At 40.7% G+C, this 24,355-nt stretch overlaps 1 protein-coding gene across 2 annotated transcripts in view; it reads left to right on the top strand.

Moving 5' to 3' along the window:
• Window positions 1-24,355, top strand: part of THBS1 (thrombospondin 1) — a 66,654-nt gene that overhangs the window by 19,146 nt on the left and 23,153 nt on the right. Inside the window, exons 4-11 of one of the 2 annotated variants that reach the window (XM_085894466.1) lie at window positions 1,950-2,122; window positions 6,635-6,766; window positions 8,237-8,330; window positions 16,041-16,211; window positions 16,557-16,733; window positions 19,195-19,368; window positions 19,702-19,829; window positions 23,253-23,396. In XM_085894466.1, coding sequence (XP_085750592.1) covers window positions 1,950-2,122; window positions 6,635-6,766; window positions 8,237-8,330; window positions 16,041-16,211; window positions 16,557-16,733; window positions 19,195-19,368; window positions 19,702-19,829; window positions 23,253-23,396 — 1,193 coding nt within the window. Of the gene's footprint in view, window positions 1-1,949; window positions 2,132-6,634; window positions 6,767-8,236; window positions 8,331-16,040; window positions 16,212-16,556; window positions 16,734-19,194; window positions 19,369-19,701; window positions 19,830-23,252; window positions 23,397-24,355 lie in introns of both variants that reach the window. The other variant, XM_085894464.1, reaches the window with a different exon arrangement.

The following is a 24,355-nucleotide window of genomic DNA, read 5'->3' as shown; positions in this document are numbered from 1 at the left end:
TGTCCGTCCGTCTGTTTGTCTGTGAACAGGATATCTCAAAAACTTACGGATGGATTGGGTGTGTGACACGGCCGAAATTATTTCATTTTGGTGAAGATCCGTATCAGGATTTGAACACTCGAATTTTTAAAGTGATTCACCATGGAGAGATTGAGCTAAAAATTATACAGTATATAGTTTGATAGCTCAAAAAGTTGTCGATGTATTCGGCCGAAACTTGGTGGACAGGTTGAGGGTATGACAAAGAAGAATTGGTTCGATTTTGGTGAAGATCCGAATCCAGATCTGGATAGGAGAATTTTTATAAATAATTCTTCACCATTGAGAAAATGGGGCCAAAAACGATACATAGCACGATATTTCAAAAAGTTGTGGATGGATTATGACAAAACTTGGTGGATGAGTTGGTTAGGTGACAAGAACGAGCCGATTAGATTTAGCTTCAGGTCAGCGGATCTGGCCCATCAGTGGGATTCAAAACGTAAACTGGTCAACGTGGCGGAGGTACGCACTCGACTCGACAGAGTGCCATTCTAGTTACTTGAGTTAATTCAACAGCAAAGTGCTTGCCTTGTGTAGCTTTTCTCGGTTGCCTTCTGTTGGTAAAATTCTCATATTAGGTGAATAAAAAAAAAAACATTCGATTAAGAATCATTTCAGTTTTTACATTGTGCAACCATAAATTTTATACTTGTTAAAACAGTTTGCGCAACAAAATGCTGCATGACCTGTTAGCAACAATCCGTATCCCACACGAAGTCGTTTGCATATGGGCATGACACATCAACATCATGTTTGCATTCAGGGTCGGAACAGTTGTTTTTTGTTTAATTTATCTTGCCTGACCGCAACCCCACCTTAGATGTGGAAGATTTTTTTTTTCATGTGGGAGTTGCCGCTCACTCAGCAACAACATTGAGATACCAAACAGTATAAGTTGGTGTCAATGAATATAAAAGAAGGCGAAGACCTAAGCACTTGACACCAATAGTCTTAGGCATGAATTTGTAATTTTTTCAGGGTACGAGCGATAACTCACACACTCATCATGAAAGACACCATTAGGTCTTTACCGTCCACCAACTAATGCTAGCAGATGGGACTAATGCTCGCAGTTTAACGTCCACCCGATGGACGGAACACATCAATGCCTCTCTCTGCATGCAAAACAACCGGATGACAGTTGATAACTGAGGTCGGGATTCAAACCCAGGCAAGACAGCTCAGTAAGCAAGTATGCATACATCTGGTAGTCTGGGGTATCCTGCTAGGCCTACCGTTAAATCAAAATCTTGAGCAAAGCTGATGGCAGTCCATCAACATTGATGAATAAATTAACAACAGCTTTCATACCAGGTATTGGCACTCGAACTATATCATTAAATCACAGAGATAAATGTCTCACCATCGAGGTCCGTGAGGTTTGATCCAGGCCTTGCCTTAACAAGATCCATAGACAGAAAGAACTTCCATTGCAGGTCTGCTCATTATCAAGTTCGCTGTTACTCGGAGATCCTTTTCAAAAAGGCACGTTGTGTGTGATGCACGCCAAACATGGTGTGTAACTCAACCCACAGGGGAGAGACTAACACCAAGCTCAACGTTGTGCTAGAGGGAGTCCAGATGTACAAGCAATTCCTTCAATAGGAATGAATTTTAAAATTGACCATTCGTATAAAATATAAAGCTCTAGTTTGCCAAGTCCAGCTTTGTGCAAATCAGCCATTCGTAAAAAGCACCACACTATTAGTGCGGTTCCTGAGAATTACTGCGGAGTGCTCGGGTGATGCAATGCAGTATGTGAGATTGTGCAATGATCGGGGGAATAATGAGGATGAAACATCGCACAAAAATGTGGAAAAGTTCACGCAGCAATTTTCCAATGCTTGGACGCGCTTTTTGTTGCCCTATTTTACCTGGAGTCACACTATATGTCATTGATCCAACAGAACCACCTGCACCATCGGTTACCCTGCTATCAACTGGAAGTCCTGCAATTTACAACATGGGCTCCAAGGGACACAAGCTGTTTGAGGTCTGTGGCATGAATTGCAATGATGTCCGCAACATGTACCAAGCTGTGAAAGTATCCCAGATAAACTGGATGACCAACTTTGAACAGGTAACTAAGGTAGGAAATGTTAAAGCAACTGCTTTATCATTTAACAAGCATATGCACCTGCACACCATACAGGAGATAGGAACAAAGTATGCATTAAAATGCACTTCATTTTATACTGTTCCCAAAAAAGGTTTCACTAAATAAAGTCCCAAGAACATCTCTTTTTTTTTTTCCTATAATTTCACAGCCTTACATTTTTACGGACTTGTATCTTACCCGGATCGCGAGGCTTTCAACTCTCAACACTCAAATGACACCTTTTCAGACATTCAACATTATTGTTGTTCGTTCTCTTTGCAACTCTGAGACTGGTTCTGCAGCTGCACATTGCATCCTCATGATCCCCGGTGACGGTGTAAACTTTTGTCATGAATGCTCCCCTTTGCGTCCCCAACCCCTCCATTCCCACATAAATAAGCATGGCAAATTTAGTCCAGACAGGGCATAAATTGGAGGAGTTAGTGAGCATGGGATTTCATGTTAAACTCAAATATACTTTGTTCATTATTATGGAATGAAAAACTGGTCTCGCTGGTGAAGGCTAGCCTTGATCTTTGCTGGCAAACGATGGAACAATTGATAAAAATCAACAGGACGTTGATTGAGATATACTAACCACCATGGAAAAGAAGGAGACGTTGACATTTTTAGCCTTAACCCTTAGTCGAAGCAAAAAAGCTCTTTGTGATTGATGTGATTTGTTATATGTTCAAGCTCCCCCATAAACTTTCGATCTCGGTTGAAATTATGATAGTTTTCTCAACGAGACTGGATATGAAATATGATGTGACCTCGTGGGTATGTTGAGTAAACGGCTCGAAGTGGATGCTCGGGAAGAGTGCTAATGATGCAGACCGCTCAATTAATACACTCGTTTAAGTAACAATATCTAGCTGACAGAATGGCCGATTGATGCGCACACTCGCCTACAAGCCGTCTCGCCTGGGTTCAAATCCTGCCCCAGCCATAAACTGTCATTCCGGTGTTTCACAGGCAGGGTGATTCATCAATGTGTGTGTGCCGTCCCTTGGATGGACGTTAAGTGGACATCCCATCTACCTGCATTACTTGAGAGGTGTTAATGGTCCCATGGTGTCTTTTGTGAAGAGTACGAGAGTTATTGCTGGCACCCAAAACAAATTACAAATTCCCACCCTAATCAGCAGAGGGCACTGCATCAGCGGCACAGGCACGCCCTCAGCCAATGATGCTATCCTGCAGCCTTGTGCCATGTATGAAAGATGAAGAAGAGGCAACAATATCAACAAGAGCAAGCATTGTTTTGCAATACATATCCACTACTGATGTGATATTTCCTAAATCAAAAGAGGGCATCACTGTGAAAAATTAACAAAACATCCTGAAACTCGAATGAGTTCTGTAACTTATCATAAATCCATGTACCAAGTTTCAGTTGAATATGTTGAGGGGTATGGGGGGGGGAAGTCTGAAAAAACCACAGATGGGATGAACAGACGGACAGACGGACTGATGGATGCACAGACAGACAGACAGCAAATCTCTACTCCCCTCTGTTGAAACCGATAGGGGGACTAATAACAAGTAGTAGTTTACTGACTTGCAATCATTGGTTAAAACAACAAGTCTGAAAGCATGAGCAGTTTACCAAGCTCAGTGCAGATACGAAACAATCGTTAATCATCTCCAACACTGTTCATGAACAGTTGGTTTCTTATTTATTTCAGAAAAGCCCAGAGTTAATGGCATTGAACAAAAAATACCTTGAGTGCTTAAATTCATTGGAGATTTCCAATAAATAAATTAATCCCTGCAATACTTATATGAGCTTTACCGGTGGTCGATGGGCACACTGGGAGTCACGGGTAAACGTAACTATAGTGTGTCAACGTTTGCAAGTTTACGATGTAGAAAAGCCCTTGTATGGACGAATAAAACAAGCCTCCAAACTTCAGCTTCCATAACTATTGTCATGAAAATATTTGCACGCGAGGCCGCTGTATAATTTATGATGAGTAGCGAAGATCCCATCCTTACGAGCGAGTCGATTCCCCCCAGAATTGGCAAATTTTAGTGCGAATTGTAATAACCCCTCGCTGCGCTACACCATACATATTAACGTAGAATCAGGATTCTTCCCCCACCCTGAAACCCCAGGACTATTAACTACCCTCCCTCTCCCCCAGCCAAAAACACCCAAGGGAACACCACAAGTACATTCATCAGTTTTCAACTCATACTTTCAAGGCAGTTCAGGAGTGCATACAAGTCAAACAAACACAGACAAACAGACAGACGCTCCTCGAATTACAGTATGATGGCATATAGCGTATTGGTCGCATGTTTGTATGCCCACAGTTTGTGGGTCGACATGTTTCTGGGTTCTCATGCTGGTGTGCTCGTCCATTGAACCTTAGTTTTAGCCTCCATTTTCATGTTCCTATGCCTCTGGTTCTCACATCAACATGCTCATGTTTTATTGTTTGTACGTGTAATGTCCACTAATCGAATAGTAAGGTGATAGATTATAAAAAAGATAATGTACAAACAGTAGGGTGGTGGGGGAAAACCACGCAAGGGTCAGTAAGAGCAAACCCTGCCAGACACAAACGAGATGAGGATGAATAAATGACAACAGAGAACGGGAGGTAGTAAATGAAACATAGGATCCTGGAGGAAAGAGGTATGTGTGTAGGGGGAAGGGGGATGTGAGTAACCATGACATAAATATCTCATGTATTGATTGAAGATAACAAGTGATGGTGGTGTACTGCTATCTCAAAGCCCCTGGAAGGAAATGTGGGATAGTGTTGACTCAAAGACGCAGCTCCAGTGGCGTGAGAAAAGATAGACAAGGGAGTGCAGTGAGCAATGCGCCTAGATTTGGAGGCAGAAGGTTAATGAGGACAGAGTTACTGGAAGAATGCCTGTGTTCAAGAGGGGCCGATAAGATATGGAGGGCTCAGGGAGCATTGGGAGCAACATCGGAAGAGAGGAAGTATAAAATAAAGAGATGGCAAACCTGTATACAAAGAGAGATGTGCAGGCCCTGTGCCTCCAATTCTTACCAACTCAGGAGATGTCATGATGTTGAGATCTTTTGATTTCGCAATACCCAGGAATGAGAAGCTTGAGGAAGTAACACCGGCATTGTGGAGAGCAGTACTCCATTGATCTACACACAAATGCTTTGCAGAGCACTCAAATGTATCCCGGAAGGACTTGTCGGCAACATACAGGATATTCAGTCTGCAGCTAGCTTTGTAGGACACTTTGATACATTGTCTGCCCAAGAGAGGTCGTGATGGTGAGGCCCAGAAGTTTGAAGGGCTGAACCTTTTCCAGTAATTGAAGCAGGTAACACATCGGTGGGTTTGCTGGATGATCATTTTCGAGAGGCACGGTGAGAATGTGAGACTTGCCCAGGTTGAATGACGTACCCTAAGCGTCGGCCCAGCAAATGTACGATCCATTCCAGATATGCCGAGAGGGGATGCGGCAGATGTGAGTATGTTGTCATTGGGATGGCGTACCTTATAAATAGTCGAATTGACTGGAAAGTGGGAAGAGTGGTTTTCTTAGGAACAATACAGGTCATTATTGCGTATCAGGAACAAAATTGGACCCACCACGTCATGGGGGTCTACAGCCTCCGATAAGGGAGGAAATGAAAGGATACCGTTAAGATCAACATGATGACCGCATGCATGGAGGGAGTCAGCGAGCCAAGAATGGAGATGGACTTCGATGCTACAAGAAGAAAATGTGATATGCTCAGAGACACGGGCTTGAACTCTTGTTTAAGGTTCAGAGCATGCATCCATCATTGAGGGAGAAGCAACAGTATATTCAAAGTTGAGTGGTCTGGGCAGAGTCCAATTTGATGATCAGAGACCGGGTCAATATTAAAAAGTGGAAAGACTTGAGGTTGATTGCAATGATGGATTCGATTACTTTCCTTACAACTCGATGCAAAAAATGTCTTGTAGTTTATTGGATTTTTGTTTTTGCGCTTCCTTGTGTGCCAGCGATGTTAGCCGTCTTCCAAGTACGTGGAAGGTGGCCCAATAATTATCTCTACACCTTCTTAGGTGAAAAAATTCAAAGTGTTCAGGAGGTGGTGGGTAATGTGGAAGGGATTGATCGGGTACATGAATATTGGAGATGAACAATGAGTTCAGACATTTAACCATGTCACAAGCAGGCTCTGCAGTGAAGTCATTTGAGGTAAGGGAATGCAAGGAGGTGGGGGGGGGGGCATATTCGAGAGACAGACTTAACAAGGCGCCACCAGGTCTTGGAGGAAGAGACAGTTTGGAGAGCTCAATCTGTTTACTTACTCACCTCAGAATGAATGATGCTTCTGTCTTGTCTTCCTTGCTGCAAGCTTTGCGGAATAACCAAAGGTTGCTGTCTGTTGAGTTCTCCTTCCACACTGGGAAAGCATGCTTCTGGATAGCAACTATTTGCATGATCCTCAACTGGAGAATTGACATTGCAATAAGTTATTTTGTCCTTTTTTTGCCCCTGTAGATGAAATATTCTGGAATGGGGCCATCAGAAAAACAAGGAACGAGAACAAGCAGTCAGTGTACATACGAGGGACGTGTGTTCGACGCCAATGAGTCGTGGACTGTAGATAGTTGTACCACCTGCACATGCGAGGTAAGGTTTCAGTTCTCCCTCTGTAAACACTACGAACTTCCTATAAATAACAAGCTAGCGATAATAAATTGTATAATTTGCAGATATTGTGAAAGAAATAAATTTAAATTAAAAATTGCAATGAAATTTTGCTTCACTTGGGTCGAGAGCCTTCTCTCATCATTGCTGTAATGTAAGCAAAAGACTTTTCAGATAAGTTTTGAGCCGCGAGCTTGAAAGGCACCGAAATTCTTCACAACGTATCCCAACCGCATCTGAAGATCAAGTCCGGACAGTTAAATGTTCATAAAACACCGAGGGTGTTTGTGCTTAGTCAGCTGGACATCCATCTCATCATGTGCAGGGTGTCCACTGTGCGTCCGTAAATAAGGGCAGCGATTCGGAATTTCTCACGGGCACCGGAGAGCTTTTCGGAAAATTTAATCAAATACTTTCCTTAGCACGAAGGTTCATGTAAGGAGCACCCATTGCCTTGATGGATTTCAAGTCACGCACAAATCTCTGAACAAACTTATGGTGCAACGTGTTAAAGCTGAGCTTTGTGACTTGGCCAGCTCTAAGGCTTGGCTCATGGCAAAGTGAGCCGTACGGTGGGATCTGCACAGGAAGCTGAATGATTTCGTTACGTTTCCCCAGTCAGTGAGAATTCATAAAATATCTGCCGTCAGCCTATGGCCCTCACATTCCAGCACTGGCAGCAAGAATTCCATTGCATAAACTTGGCGAGAGGGCCAAACAGAGGTCTCTTTCAGCTGCCGGCAGCTGGAGGCGGCCCGTGGTAGAACAGTGACAAAATTTCCTTCTTTTTCACATCGGCTCTCCGTTAAACGTCCAGGACTGCAAGAAAGCCGTGAAAGGTCCATTCAGCACAAGACACGCTTGCTTGGAATCACAGTGGCGCTACATTTAGGCCGGAGTCAATTGATAATTCCACACAATTGATCGCACAAGCACCTTCGGCGGCACGGCCTCTCGATCGGTTTGCTCTCCAGCCGTCACGTTTGCATTCCAGGGAGATGGCTCGTCTCCCAAGGAATCTTGCTTCGTTTCCCTATTTCATAGAAAGTGCTGCAAAATTACGCGTGGTTGTAAACGTACAACGCACGATGATAGCGTCAGCAAATAATAAAATATCGGTGATAATATTTCTTATTTGAGTATGCAAGTTTCTTTGTAATTAAAAATACAGTTATATGGTATATTTTCTTGGAGTTATTATTATTCAAAAAAAGAGTTTGTAAATATGTGTACGGTTTCTTTTTGTACTCGTACAAAGTACTCCTAGTTATATAAGAAGTTAGCTGTTATATTACGATAGACGCTTTGGGTCGAAACATGCATGCTGATGGGAGTAGATTCAAATATGGCACCGAAGAACTTCATTTCGACCTCTATGATGAGAAAGAAACTCCAGGGTGATTCATCTTTAAAACTTATTGATATTATCTGTGCCATTAATGCTGTTTTTAGAACGACAAGACATTCTGCCAAAAGCTCGTCTGCCCACCTGTTACCTGCATCAACCCCGTTACACACGATGGAGAGTGCTGTCCTACGTGCTTAGGTGTGTAATCGATAACCCATCTCTCACTGAAATATTCCTACATATGACGGCGGCTTTTGTTGATAATGAAGAACCGGTACAAAGGTTCTTCATCGTCTTTCTTACTTTCATGAGCTAATCCCATTTATGCAGTTCTCTTGAGTAGCCGTCCGTGTAGCGGCCTCGTTTCTTGTCGGGTTTTTTTTAGGTTTACAATGAGCCTCAGCTCACCTTTAAATGATTTTGAATAGCATTGGGAACAGTAATGGTCATAATCATGTATTCGGCCATTTTAAGGTTTTGGCCTCAAATGTGTCTCGATGCAACTCTATCTTGGGGCCGTTCGATCACAACTCCATGTGTTTTTCTTTCACAACAGTTATGTCATCTCACAGTGTTATCTTATTTCTTCCTCAGACTTGTTTTCCTTCCAATATGTCGTTGAACATGTTTTCATTTATCACAATGTGACTGATCCATTTTTTTTTTCCCCCTCTTTTATTAACCACACGCGAAGCAAACAGTGGGATCGAGTGATTCGTTCACTGTGTCTGTCTGTCTACAGACATCAGGCTATGGTTGAGGAACTACTTTATTTACATTGAATGTTATATTGTGAACACTGGAGAACACTCATCGGAACACAAACCTGCAGTTTAGCAGTACTTTGTCTCTGAAGTTGGCAAATTGTATGGAATCTCGTCCCGAGCGCACATGCATAGAGAGGAGTGAGATTAATTTTTTTTTTTTTTACTCTGCCTGCCTGTCTGGCAGTCAAAAAAATTGAAAATCATTACAAACAGGAAACTTACTGCTTTTAAGGACACCATAAAGGACACAAACAACTAATGTAACGTGTTTCTAGGGTGGTATAAAAGATGGTGCATCAAGCCCGGTAAACTTTCGAAAAAAAGTTTTTATTTGTTTTTCTTTTTCCTACTCTTTAAAACTTTTATTCTATTTCAATTTAATTACACACTTGAATACTTAACACAAATCACCTTTTTCTGCACTTCCAAAAACCTCCAGTTTTGCAGGACTTGAACAAAATATTACTCTCTGGATTTTCTTTGAATTGTTTTGATTAAACTTATTTTCTCCTCCCTTTCACATCATTTATCTTAATTTCTGTCAAACATATCCATCGTATGTGTGAACTTTTTGTTCCTCATGGACAGGCGGTCATACGAGTAAAGTTTTGCATCGATCTGTTCAACCACTTCAGAGAAAAAGATTTTTGAAAGTTATTTTTTAAAACAATATGGCTGCCGAATCACGGGACTGATGATGTCACTAATTTTTTTTTCTGTAGATCATTTTATCCCAAGATGACCCTCAAAAATTTTCATACTGATTGGATGTGACGTTCTACATTTGCAATTATGACGTCATAATGAGGGCACCTATGATTTTTTTTTTAAATCACTCATTCCCCATGAGGAGTACTTGCCGTGTGCCAAGTTTCAATTTTTTGCTTGGTGCGGTTTCAGAGATACAGAGGTCCATTTTTTTGTCATAATTATGTGACTGATGATGTCATAATTATCACTAAAATAGTAGCGGCAATGGTGAAAAATTTGTCTCAATCTGACAAGCAGTTGTGGAGAAAAAGATTAAAGTTCTGTGCGGACAAGCAGACAGACAGACAGACAGACAGACAAACGGACCCAAATGCAATACCATCTCCGAATCCTTCGGCGAGGGTAACTCGTACGGCACTCAGTCGAGCGCATACCTCCACCAGACTGAACAGTTTACATGTTGTATCCCACTGATAGGCTGGATCTGCATCCGGATCTTAACCAGAATCTAATCGGCTTGTTCTTGTCACCTACCCAACTCATCCACCAAGTTTTGTCATAATCTGTCTACAACTTTTTGAGATATCCTGCTCACAGACAGACAGACAGACAGACAGACAGACAGACGTGAAAAATACCTTCGGTGGTGGAGGTAAATATTGTTTTCCTAACTGATTAATTTGGTTCCACATGGTATGTAACCATCCTATTCCCCTCAAAGAGCGAAAGCTGTATCATAAATAACGATACAAAACCAAATTACATTTACCAGCAGTGACTTAAATCCAGTGGGAAATGCAGGATCTTCGAGGTAATGGAAGCGGAATCAAGAGCAGTATGTTTGTTAACCTCCGCCATCGAAGATCGGAGGTGACTGTTTTCACCTCTTTCTGTTTGTTCGTTTGTTTGTTTGTTTGTGAACAGTATTCCGGAAAAACTCCTCGATAGATTTCGACGAAACTTGGTGGGGGGGGGGGTTAGGTATGGTCCAAGGATCATGCCATTAGATTTTGGACTTTGTCCCCCCCCCCTCCCAAAAAAATTGTTAGAGAATTTTTTTTTTGCATTTCTACATGTTTTAAGTGATTTCCAACCCCCCCCAAAAATTGTTAGAGAAAAATTTTATTTTTTTGCATTTCTACATGTAAGTAATTTCCAACCCCCCCCCAAAAAAAAAATTGTTAGAGAAAAAAAAATTTTTGAAACTTTTTTTTCAACAAAATTTCGATTTCTTTTTTTTGCATTTCTACATGTTTTAAGTTATTTCCACCCCCCCCCCCAAAAAAAAAATGGAGAAAAGAACTATAACCCTAACAACACTGTTGACATCATATTTAATGAATAAGATATAAGGTTCACTTGAGTGACCCAGCAGTATTGGTGGCGGAGGTTTTGCACTCTCCAGAGTGCTCCCCCTCTAGTTACACTTGTTTCATGTACACCTGATGTATAATAATATTACAGGAAGAAATGAAGACATTAAATTGCCAATAATATCAATTTCCACGATTTAATTAAACACAGGAGGCTTTGCTACGATCAGGTGTAGTTGCCAACCATTTTAATGTTCATACATCCTGATCATTTTCCTGAAGTCATCCAAGCAAGGCAAGCTTGTGATGAGCCAAAATCAGTCTTACGAAGTAAGTTAACATGTATTACGTTCAAATCAACTCGAGGGTTCAGGTGAACCCATTGGTTGGGCCCGTGTTTCTCAGAATAGCACAAGATGACAAGCAGGTGCTTGGCGTTTGTTTTCAAAGTCAATGAAGCAGATTAGTTTTTGTGACAGTCACAATGGATTTCCCTTTGAAAAGTGTGAAGTTTGCATGACATAGGAATCTATGTTTTCTCTCTTTCACGAAAGAACAATGCTCTATTGATGCTCCTGTGGACGCGAGTACCACCACACCCCAAATCTCCACCAGCAAAAACACAGCACACAATAATACACTCAAGTTTATGACCACAAGCTTATAATTTGTATTAACTCGTACATCCACTTCCTCTGGGAGCGGCAGGAAGGGTGATGTTATTCTCCTCTCGGGGGAATATAGATTACAGTAGATCTAAGCTCAGCCCGTTCGTCTGTGGTGGACACAATAAGCATATAATGCCTCCAGGATGTCGGGATTCCTCCAGATTTCTTTCAGTTTCGTGTTAAACAGCAGTAACGACTGTTTAAAAGGGTAATCATGTGTTTTGGTTTGTAATTTTTTTTACTTCTGGGGAGGGGTGCCCCACGAAACGTCACGATAAGCTATTGATACACGTTAACACAGCATTTCTCGAAGTTGGAAAACCTCCTTGGGAAGTTGGGGAGGGGGGGATATTAGGATTAATACTGTTTTGTAATAACATTAATACTATGCTGTTATCATTGGTGTTGTTATTACTTTTGTAATGAGAAATGGCATTGGAAAAATGCCACAATAAGCTATCTTAACACGGATATACACCGCAACATGGATTTCTCCCGAGGTGGAAAACCCCCTTGGGGAGGGGGGTAAATGAAGTCGTGACAACCTCCATCTTGTAACCTTTAGTCCTCCTGTGAAGTTTCGTTGAGATTTGGTATGTAACAAGCGAATGTATCGTAGTCAAAAAACAGTCAGACAGAGACAGACAACAAATTGCATATTTTAGTATGATGACCTCAATTACAGCAGATTTAAATGACCAAGTTAAGTTCTTACAAATCCAGTCATCTTTAATCTACTGACTTGCACTTTAAACTACGGGTATTCCTCAAATAAAAGTGGTTTGGACCTTTATTGGAGTAATTTCATAAAATGTTAAGATACGTGTCACTTTGCTGACACCAAATCCAATAATGTAATTTATTCATTTATTCGTTGCAGCACTTATTGGTTTGCACAGTTTATGGGAGTGTGGGAGTGTGGCTGTGCACCCCCCACCACCCACCCCCACCCCAACACCTCCTCTCCACTCCGAATTTGAAATTTTGCTATGATACCGGCACAGCATGGCCTAACATCCATGTGAGGGACGACACACACTGCAATGCAACCCCCACCTGCGAAGCACTAATCTGAAAATTTATAGTCAGGTCGGGAATTCAAGCAAGATGACTCAAGCACGGGTGCATGACCTCTTCACCATCACGTCATCCCATCGATCATGTTATGAACAGCCTTAAAAGCAATGTCGAAGAAGAATTCTAAATGTGGAAATAAATGACACATATACTGTACTTCTGATCTGTTATATATATATATATATATATATATATATATATATATATATATATATATATATATATATATATATATATATATATATATATATATATATATATATATATATATATATATATATATATATTACACACACACACACACACCACACGTGATTTCAGGCCACTTGGGCTTCTTACTATCTTCAACTACATCCATCTAACCCTAACAGCTCACAACTAGACAATTAAATAATAAAGTTATTGTTTAAGGTTATTATTTCAGCTGTTAAAAGAACCACGACTGATTGTTATTTCCTTGTCTTAACAGAGGATTCTCAGCAGTTATGCAAGGCAATGTCATGGCGATACACCAGCCATTCCTTTAGAGATACACCAGTCATTACCATAACAATACACCAGTCATTACCATAGCAATACAGCAGTCATTACCATAACAATACACCAGTCATTACCATAACAATACACCAGTCATTACCATAGCAATACACCAGTCATTACCATAACAATACACCAGTCATTACCATAGCAATACACCAGTCATTACCATAACAATACACCAGTCATTACCATAACAATACACCAGTCATTACCATAGCAATACACCAGTCATTACCATAACAATACACCAGTCATTACCATAACAATACACCAGTCATTACCATAACAATACACCAGTCATTACCATAGCAATACAGCAGTCATTACCATAGCAATACACCAGTCATTACCATAGCAATACAGCAGTCATTACCATAACAATACACCAGTCATTACCATAACAATACACCAGTCATTACCATAACAATACACCAGTCATTACCATAGCAATACAGCAGTCATTACCATAGCAATACACCAGTCATTACCATAGCAATACACCAGCCATTACCATAGCAATACACCAGCCATTTATATAGTGATGCAACAACCATTAGCAGAGCAATACACTAGTTATTTATATAGTGATGCAACAACCATTAGCAGAGCAATACACTAGTTATTTATATAGTGATGCAACAACCATTAGCATAGCAATACACCAGCCATTTATATAGTGATGCAACAACCATTAGCATAGCAATACACCAGCCATTTATATAGTGATGCAACAACCATTAGCATAGCAATACACCAGCCATTTATATAGTGATGCAACAACCATTACCATAGCAATACACAAGCTATTTATATAGTGATGCAACAACCATTACCATAGCAATACACCAACCTTTACTATACTTTGTACATGACCCATTCATTATTGCACTGATGCAGTATGCAAGGCTGTGCTGGTATTTTATATAGTACAGTACTTCATTGCAATATCATGTGCTTTGGAATGGTTAGTATTAATACATATTCACTGTATGACGTCCGTATTCACTATAATTTGACAATATTGCACGATTCATTGAACACATTTTAAGAAACCCTGCAAAAAGGAATTTGATAGAAACCTCCAAGTACCTGTTTCCAGTTAGAGCGGACATGCTGGGTTGGTCAAAGCCCAGGCTGATCAAAGAATGGTCTGTAACAGTAAACTGTAATGAGTTGAGATGGTTGTATTCCAACATGGTTTAAATTGAAGGCAGATGAGTTATCACCAACATCCTTAGTCAAATTCCAAATTCATGCAACCTCTTGTTGAATGATGGACCTGGCCAGCCAGTTCTTGAAAAACTTGGGCCAAAAACATCCACCTGCCTTCCCACAAGAAGGTGGGAATCATTTGGGCCATTAAATAGGCAGCAGCAGTACTACTATTATTAATAGTGTATTTTTCACACGACGGAGATGGATACTTTGAGACCTTATATGTAGGTGTCCGTTCCACCTCATCAAACCCACCCACACGTGGAGATAGCAGCCAACAACAGCAACTTACACACACACACACACACACACACACACACACACACACACACACACACACACACACACACACACACACACACACACACACACACACACACACACACACACACACACACACATCATTATGAAACTCATTTTATTCATACCACGATCCAATCCTGCAATTTCTCCAACAAAATTCGAAGTTTGTAGCGAAAGATTCGTTTGTCGGAACATCTGGAAGTCCGACTTTCTGTCCAACATAAATATTTTAACATTCAAAAGCCAAGTATTTCAGCTTCAGGTTCGCACGAGGAGATTTAGCGGCGTCCGCCATTCTTACATTTCAATCCAAATCCAGAATACCCTCTTGTCATTGTTAAAGTTTTTTTGGGGTTTTTTTTTTTTTAGGCAAAAGCAAACTTTTATTCTGGTCGTCTTCAAAATTGTGCATTCTGGGAGTTAAAATTGTTCAGACAACTTCACACCTTCTGACTCTTGAAAGTGAAGATGTCTACACAACATACGGTTCTAAATGACATTCCATGCTCGGAAGTGGAGATGAAGTCAGGACGCGAACTGTATATAATACACGTCAGTCGTGTATAATTAAATTTGTTTAGTTCTTCCATTGAATGCTGAGAGTAGCAGGGTAGCTCGGCGTGAGCGATTTAATTTCTCAACCATCTGGTCTTTAGTTCAATCTCGAGAGGATGCTAAGTTGTCTACCCCATCCACAATGATGACAAAAAAGATGGTGTGGTATTTTTCATCAAAGGTAGGCTTTTGAGCCAGTATCCAAGCATAATGGGTTTATTATCTGCACGATGAACTTTTGTAAACCGGATGTTGAGAGAGTTATGCTGACCCCCATGGGAATGAAGGTGAAGTGACGATTCTGGTATGAACCCTTCCTCAATGCAAGAGAGCTTTCAAGCCCTCCTGCCCCCCTTCCCACTCCCCCATTTGGTTTGAAGAAGGGCTCACTCTCAATACGTTACTTCTCCTTCTTTCCCAGCGTGGTTAGCATACCTCTCTCAACATCTGGTTGAGAAAATTCCTTGTCCATATTTTGAAAATTCCTTGTCTTTATGTAAACCGACTCTCGGCCTCGTAGAGACTAGGTTTCAATTTAGTGTCACCAAGATGCTGACTTACGGTTGCGTGAATTGCCATATTTACAAGAAATCATATGAGGTCGAATCTGATCAAACATAATCGGATCGACTTTTTGATAACAATTTCCATAAAACCTATAGGATGATACAGAGAATTGACTCTTGCTGTCAGAAACTGCAGTCAGTGGCAGTTGCTCTCTTCTAACAAATACCTCTCTCCTCAATCATCCCTCATTAGCCAAAGACTCAGAAGATGGATGGTCCCCTTGGTCTGAGTGGACAGATTGTTCAGTCACATGTGGCATAGGGACACAACAGCGTGGCCGCTCTTGTGACCGCATCAGCAATCCTTGCGTCGGGGTGTCCATCCAAACTCGAACCTGCCATAATAAAGGGTGTGATAAAAGGAGTAAGTTTCTACTCGGCTCCCCTCTTCTTCCCCCATTCCATCTCATGTGACACTTATTTTGAACTCCCTGGCTTTTTGTAGTGGTGGGTCATACAGGAGCCCATTATGGGACTTCATTATTGTTCTAGATAAAAGGATGTGGGCAGTGTTGCTGATGAGTTTTTTATTTGTTTTGTTTTGTAAAAGTTTTGCCATTCCACATTGCCGCATTGGTGGTGAGTTACCTGATTAAACTTCCTGATCCTTATTTCATGCTTTTCATTTGATTCCCATATCTTCTCACTACTAGCATTACACTTTGCTTCACAGTTCTGATGCTTTGTTTGTTCTCCTTACCTTGTTCAGTTCGGCAAAATGGTGGTTGGAGTTATTGGTCACCATGGTCTTCGTGCTCTGTGAGTTGTGGTTCAGGGAACGCGACACGTATCCGCCTGTGTAACTCGCCTGTGCCACAAATGGGCGGAAGTGACTGTGAGGGTCTTGGGCGTGAAAATCAGCCATGCAAGAAAAACCCTTGTCCCGGTGAGAAAACTGCACCAAACACTTTTCATGGTACTTTTCAGATATGTCATCAACTTTTTAACTCTGTCACCGAAGGTGGATGGAGGTTATGTTTTCACCCCTCTCTGCCTATCTGTTTGTCTGTGAGCGGAATATCTCAAAAAGTTCTAGACGAAACTTGGTGGACAGGTTAGATGTGCGACAAGGAAGACTTGATTACATTTTGGTGCAGATCCGGATCCAGATCTAGATAATAGAATTTTCTCAGTTATTCGTCATCATTGAGAGATAGGACCAAAAATGATAAATAGCATGATTTCCCAAAAGGTTGTGGATAGATTCAGACAAAACATGGTGGACAAGTTGGGCATGCAACAAGGAAGAATTGATTTGATCGTGGTGAAGATCCGGATTAGGATCCAATACTTTTAAAAGTGATTCTTCACTATTGAAAGATGGGGCCAAACAAGCTCAAATGAGCAAAGATCCTTCTCTTAACGATGACGTCATAAAAACGAATATGACGTCATAGTGATTTATCAGGTTTGCGATAAGTTATCTGTGCTAATGCCCGGCTTGATTCCTGCAAACAGAATTCAAAAAGCTTGCCGATTTTCGGAGATAATTTTTAGGCGATTTCCATTAGCGGAGATATTTTGAAGTCACAACTTTTTTTTTTCTGGGAGGAATTTTCAAAATCGGAGATGGTTACTGTCTGCGCAGGGTATTTTTACATACATATGCCAAGTTTCAGGAAGTTTCGATGAAAACTGTAGGCTGTGAAACAAAAAAGTCCACAACAACAACAACGTGAGTAAGACTTAGAGATCCTCCACCAGGATCTAAAAACGATATATAGCACGATATCTCAAAAAGTGAAGGACGGATTCACACAAAACTTGGTGGATGATTTGGGTAAAAAAAGGTAAAAAGAACAAGCTGATTAGGTTTTAGTTTAGGTCTGGATCCAGATCCGGCCTATCAGCAGGATACAAAACGTAAACAGTTCAGCCTGGCGGAGGTATGGGCTTTTCCTGAATGCCTTTCAAGTTGCTTTTGTTTTGCTGCTGTTTTTGTTTTGTCCTTGCTTAGTTCAGTTGACTGCTTCTTTTGTTTTGTTGTGTGCTCATTAGTGTTTATTTTGTACTTGGTATATTTCGTTTTGTTTTGCTTGGTTTTTTTTTTTTGTTTATATATATATATATATTTGTTCTCTATCTGTTTGTGTTGTTTTGTGCTCTGTGCACAAATTCCTCTGTCAGTTTTGTACTTTACACATACCATAGGGTTTTACAAAATGCTCTCATTAGCTGGACTTAAATGTATCCCCTTGTGTATTCGCCTGTTTTATACTCTTCAACATGAGTCAAATCCCAGAAACCTCACAAACTTGAAAATGAGTACCATGCTCAGCAATCTATGATACTTCTTATCACCTCTTTTAGTTTTGATTGTCAGTTTTTGTTTTGGGCACCTATCAAAGTGAGGAAAATGGTTTTATTTGGATATATAAAATGTGGATACTTTCCAAGTGTTTTCCTTTAAACAGAAGTCATGGTCTCGGGATTGCTGTGACCATTATGGGTCTTGGTTTTGCAAAAACTGTTTTTCAATCAATTCATCCAATTTGAATAATATTCACCGAGTCGGTCTAATAGTCTTGTGGAGTAGAAATATAACAGAGCAATCAATCATCGGTGGAGGCAGCAACAACTAGAAGGGCACTCGGTGGAGCGCATACCTCCGCCACGTAATGCCTGATCCACGAGAATATATTGGGCCCAATACATTTTTGAAACATCATACTACATAGTTTTACATAGTTTTACATAGTTTTACATAGTTTTTGGCCCAATCTCTCAATGATGAAAAATCACTTTAAAAATTAAATAATTCTCGTATCCAGATCCGGATCTTCACCAAAATCAAATCAATTAGTCATGGTCACACACCCAACCTGTCCACCAAGTTTCATCCGAATCATCCACAACTTCTTGAGATATCATGCGACATATTAGCTTAGCCCTATCTCTCAAATGGTGAAGAATCACTTAAGAAATTATCGGATCCGGATCTGGATTCGGATCTTCACAAAAATCTAATCAGTTCATCCTTGTCCACACACCCAGCCTGCCCACCAAATTTCATCCAGATCCATCCACAACTTGTTGACATATCCTGCACACAAACAAACAAAAAAGACAAACACACAGACAGAGAGGGGGTGAAAACATAACCTCCTTCACCTTCGGTGGTGAAGGTAAAAATAAGGAAGTTTGACTAGTGGACCAGCACACCCCGTGATCTATTTTTTTTTCGGATACATCGAGACGTTCACAAGCGATATCTGCTGAACTGCTGTGTTAATTTTGGTTAAAAAAAAAGGTCTTGTCAGATAAGTTATCATCTAACTTTCTTTTTATTACAACGCACATCTCTACTTTAATGCACATTTTACAATGTCGCCACCTTTAACTTGCAGTTGATGGATTGTGGGGACCATGGGCTCCTTGGGATGCATGTCCCGTGACGTGCGGCGGTGGTGTCCATCATCGCGAGCGTCTGTGCAACAACCCTGCAGCACAATATGGTGGCAAAGACTGCATTGGAAAGAGAAGGGAGAGTCAAATGTGCAACAAGCAGCAATGTCCCATTGGTGGGTCTTACAAGATGGTGTTATTGAACCTTATTGTTAACCTGGGTAAAGGGGCAGTGGTGCTGCTGGAGTTATCACTCGGCCAGGATGAAATGTGTCAGAAATGAGAGTCATGCTTCTGCCTGAATTTGGTTGCAGACTTGTTGATTGTGTTGCAGTACCACTTTCCGTTAATATATTTAATTTAGATAATTGAATTTTAATTCTATCATTAGTCCAATAAATTTTGTTGTTTTAAGAGCCCCCATGTAATATTTCTGTCATTCAGCAAACGGCTGAATCCAACTTATCCTCGTGTGTTATTGGAGCCTAAAGACTGTTATTTTCATACAGACGGCTGTTTGTCCAACCCCTGCTATGAGGGAGTAAAATGTGTCAGCATTCCTGATGGATCCTTTCAGTGTGGGTCTTGTCGTACTGGCTACCAAGGAGATGGCATGCACTGTTTTGACATCAACGAGGCAAGTTGACCCTCGTGCACATAATTGGTTATAATGCATTGCAAACAAGTAACCTCGGAGCACATCATACAGAAACCACTAATTAAACTTGTAATTGTAAAGGAACTTTTTTAACTTCTGGAAAAATCTAAGCTTTAAAACTTGAACTCTGCTGAATTAGTGACATCATTTTATTTATGAACTACATGCAGAAATTCCAACATGGGGAAAATATTATGAGTGTGACATCCATCCAGAAAGGTCTAGGGGCATGCCTGAGAACCCAAGTGGGGTCCAGAAACAGAGCCCTACTGGGGAAGTTAGAGCAAGAGTCCATCTGCAAAAACTTTTCCGTGTTTTGAAAACTAAAAAAAAAAAACATACACCTGGCAAGAAATGATCAACACCTTTAATATGAATGGCCGGCACACTTTTTCAGAGAATCTTTTGCTCCCACACTTGTGCTTGTGTTGTAATCAGCATACGTCGTACACTTTTCCCACGGAATATATGAAGATTATTGAATGTGTCATCCATATGCTCAAATATCCTTTGACTTGGCAGAATCCTCTCCATGAGTCAAATATGGATTGAGAAAATGTTCCATCACAACCTTCCTGTTTACATTGTAGATCTGCACGGTCAAACAGTTCAACATGTAGCGGTAAGCATCGTTGAAACCAACGGTGCTGGAAGATGTGGGCATTGCTTTAAGAGGTGTTCATTGCTGACTCAAAAGCACTTTTCATGGCAGGTGCAATCGGCATACAAACACTTGTAGTTCTTGTGCACTGGCATCCCTTAGCGATTTCAAAGTTTTGAAAGTTCATCAGAATCAGTGGTCCCACGTGATCAATCACAGAAAGGGTTAGGTAATGGTGCGCGATTGTTACTGCATGACTTCAGCTGCTGTAAATACTGCCTGGTGTTGGCTTAATGGCTAAGGTGGCTGGCTTTGGAGCTTAGGGTTCTGACTTTGAGCCCTTGCTGGCTGTTGAATTAACATCAGGTGGGGTTGACTCAGCCTTTCATCCTTCTGAGGTCTGTGAAATGAGTACCAGTGTACTGGCAATAGAGGGCATTGCATCAACGGCACAGCTGTGCTCCCAGAAAATGATGCACCAGCAGGCTGCATATGAAACAACAACAACAACAACAACAACAACAACAACAACAACAACAACAACAACAACAGGGCTGCTGAAAAAAATTAACATAAATGTGAAGAAGGTTTCCACAAAGAGATCATTCGGCGAATGTCTTGCAAGGAAATGACATTTTATGTATGTGCAATGAGATCACCCAGCACATCAATCGTATTGGTCAAAACTATATGACCAATATGAGTTTGTGCCCCTACAAATACTCCATTGCTAGTTGCACCATGCATGGAGATGGAGTATCTTGCGCGACTAGTTTCATTTATTGTCCCTTTTGGTTACACGACACCATCTTTCCACGGCTCTTTGTGGGATGACCAATGCTTGCTCCATCTTCTTTGCTAGAGACCATGTTTCACTGATTGTAAACTTTCCTTTTCAGACACAAGGACAGTTTGCTTATCATGAAATTATTTAAATTCCCAAAAGCTGACCATCCTGCTCTGGTACACCTCTTCACTTCTCCAGCAGGGATTTGTATCCATTTGTACGAGTTGTAATTGTAATTATATGTAATTGTAATTGCTATTCTTCAATTGTGCATGAATGATCGATTTGAACCTCTTCGTTTTGTTCTTGGTGGTTGAACATGACACTCGTCTTTGTCACGTTCAATTTTAGTACGCTATCTTGTCGCTTCAAATTGAGCTTTTCCATCATGATTGTTGGTTCTTTATCATTGTTTCACATTAAAAAAAAAACATGCCAAGTCCACCCACAGTTATGGCTTAAATCATCAACGTTTTGAAGATGGGATCATGATTCCATATAAGGGGGGAGGGGAGGGGGTGGGAGAAAGGTGGTGAAATTTGGTTAAAATTACACAATCTGCCAGGAACCCTTTGCTGCTTATCCTCCACAAATAGAAAAATCAACTTTCACCTTCATACCTCATATTTTCTCACCTGTGGAATGGTCTTCCTGAGGTCATTGTCTCGAGCTCTTCCACACGGGACTTTCAGTCTGCCACCCATCATCACCTCACAGTCTCATCCGTTCCCACCGCTGACTCTACTAAACCTGCCGAGACTTTCCATCCTACTCCGACAACTCTCCTTGTGCTGCGGTACATGTGTTTGTGGTTATACAAATAAATACAAGGAAGCTCAAAGCAGGAGGATGCCATCAAGCTTCTCATGCCAATGCATTTCTTCCGATATCCATGTGTCCTTCTATCTCCAATGCTTCTAGGTACCAATCTAATTCCATTATAAACCTATCTACCGTTTCCGTTACCACTACACCATGCCATAGCTGGGGGCGGGGGGAGGGCGACAGGAAGGGAAGTCATTCAGTGTCAACGCATTCGGACCTTTTGCTGGTGAAAAATGTTTTTCAACTAAAATTCGTTTTTCAAAAAAAATTCCAATTTTTTTTTTTTTCCAACGAGAAATTCGACTTTTCTGAAGTAGTAGTTTTATTAAACCCAAACAAGCATCCAAGATGCTCCGAGATTGAAGTCTATAATTAAAAATTTCCCATGGGAAGGAGAAATGCCCCCAGATCCCCTTGAGTATGGCATGCTTCCCAGCACGTTCAGGCCAGGGATGGTGAGCAGTTTACACTTTTAGATCTGCAACACCCCTTTAAAAAGCCCGTCAACGGGCCTGGACCCTCCATGCATTAACTACTCTGCGGGAAATACCCTTTCCTTAATGTCGTCATAACTCCACTCTTCTTCACTGTCAGGCTACAATCCCTGATCCTATCAGTATCTATTCTGCTAACAACAACAACAACAACAACAACAAAAACCTTTCTGCATTTATTTTGTCTCTATCCTTAATTATTTAAAAAAAAATTCTGAATTTAATCACACGATCAAATCCACTCATAATATTTTAATTTGCTCATGAATGACAAATTCTAAACGACAGGTTCATGTTCCGATTTGTGTTCAAAATATAACATTAAATTGTAATGAAGTTGTTCCTCGATCATAAACTGACGTTTGTGGACAAACAAAATGCTAAACTCCGCTTGTCGCTTCACAAGCGCAGGGTAATTATCGGCCAATTACAATTTTGTTGTTTGTTTTAATCCATGGGAATGGCCAAAAGGGCTAACCTTTTTGAATCGTGCCATGGTATACCAAACATCTTCATGGGTGTGTGGACTATAAGGCTTAAAACCCAAGAGTCAACAGCCATTTGGGAGACTTTAACTACTTAACCACAAAATCGCTGATTGTGGCAAAATTTTATTTCTGGTAATTATGGGTACATTGCAAGGGCATCATGGTTCAACAAAAATAACAAGAACATTGTTATTGTGTAATTTACAGTGTGCGGAGGTGCCAAACATATGTTTTGGGATGAACCGCTGCCTCAATGAAGAACCAGGTTTCCGATGCTTGCCTTGTCCAAAGCTCTACAATGGAAATCAACCCTTTGGAATAGGCCTAGAAGATGCCCACAAGAAGAAGCAGGTAGGCTGCTCTATATATATACACACACACACACACACACACACACACACACACACACACACACACACACATATATATATATATATATATATATATATATATATATATATATATATATATATATATATTTATATCACAATCCCAAGCCCAATGTCAAGCGATCACAGCTTTTTTTTGCTTTTTTATAGTTCATAAACCTCCATGTGAGGCTCTCTTTACACAATTGGTCGTGTTACTGGCTCTGTGATATTAGTCCTAGAATTCAAATCCAAACAAATTAAAAATTTAACCAAACCTGCTGTTCTGACATTGTCAGCATCTAAAAGCAACATAGTTGCTTGAAGCTCACTGCTCTGTTTATCCACTGGAAAACAAGACTTTATAAAGACAAGTTCATCTGTATCAGCAGAAAATAAAAGGATGATAAATTTTCTCAATGAATGTTCAGAGAGATATGTTAACTGAAATGGGAAAGATAGCAAAGTGACAATTCAGGTGTGAGCACTTCAGACCTTCTCTAGCCTTGTGGCAGGACCTATGCCCAAAATGTCGCTTCACCGTTTTTCACACAGTGGTTAGCATACCTGTCTCAACACCTGGTTACAAAAATTCATTGTTCTGTTCACTAGTTTTCCTTTCATTGATGAATAGAAAGGCTTCTTCCACGTATTTCAAAGAAGGATTTATGTGTGCTACTTTGGTCAAATATTTTTGTTTGGGCCACCGACATTTTGAATGTTTGCTTTCTCAACTAATGATGTTGGGCTAATCAAACTAGCAGAAATCCACAATGGTTTCTTCAACATATCTCTCCTTGTTCACCCTGGTCCCTTTGTGAACCTGCAATACATCTACACACGCTGATGTTATTTGTTTGTGTGCTTTCATTGTCAGCAAGTTAACTGCCCCGACTCCCTCTCAAACCACCCCCACCATCACAACCTTCTGTGTGCTGGAAG

The sequence above is a fragment of the Eptatretus burgeri genome, chromosome 9 (genome assembly GCF_056783735.1).
Source record: "Eptatretus burgeri isolate ZD-2024b chromosome 9, Ebu_testis_v1, whole genome shotgun sequence".
NCBI lineage: Eukaryota > Metazoa > Chordata > Myxini > Myxiniformes > Myxinidae > Eptatretus > Eptatretus burgeri.
This window is presented reverse-complemented; position numbering and strand designations above follow the sequence as displayed.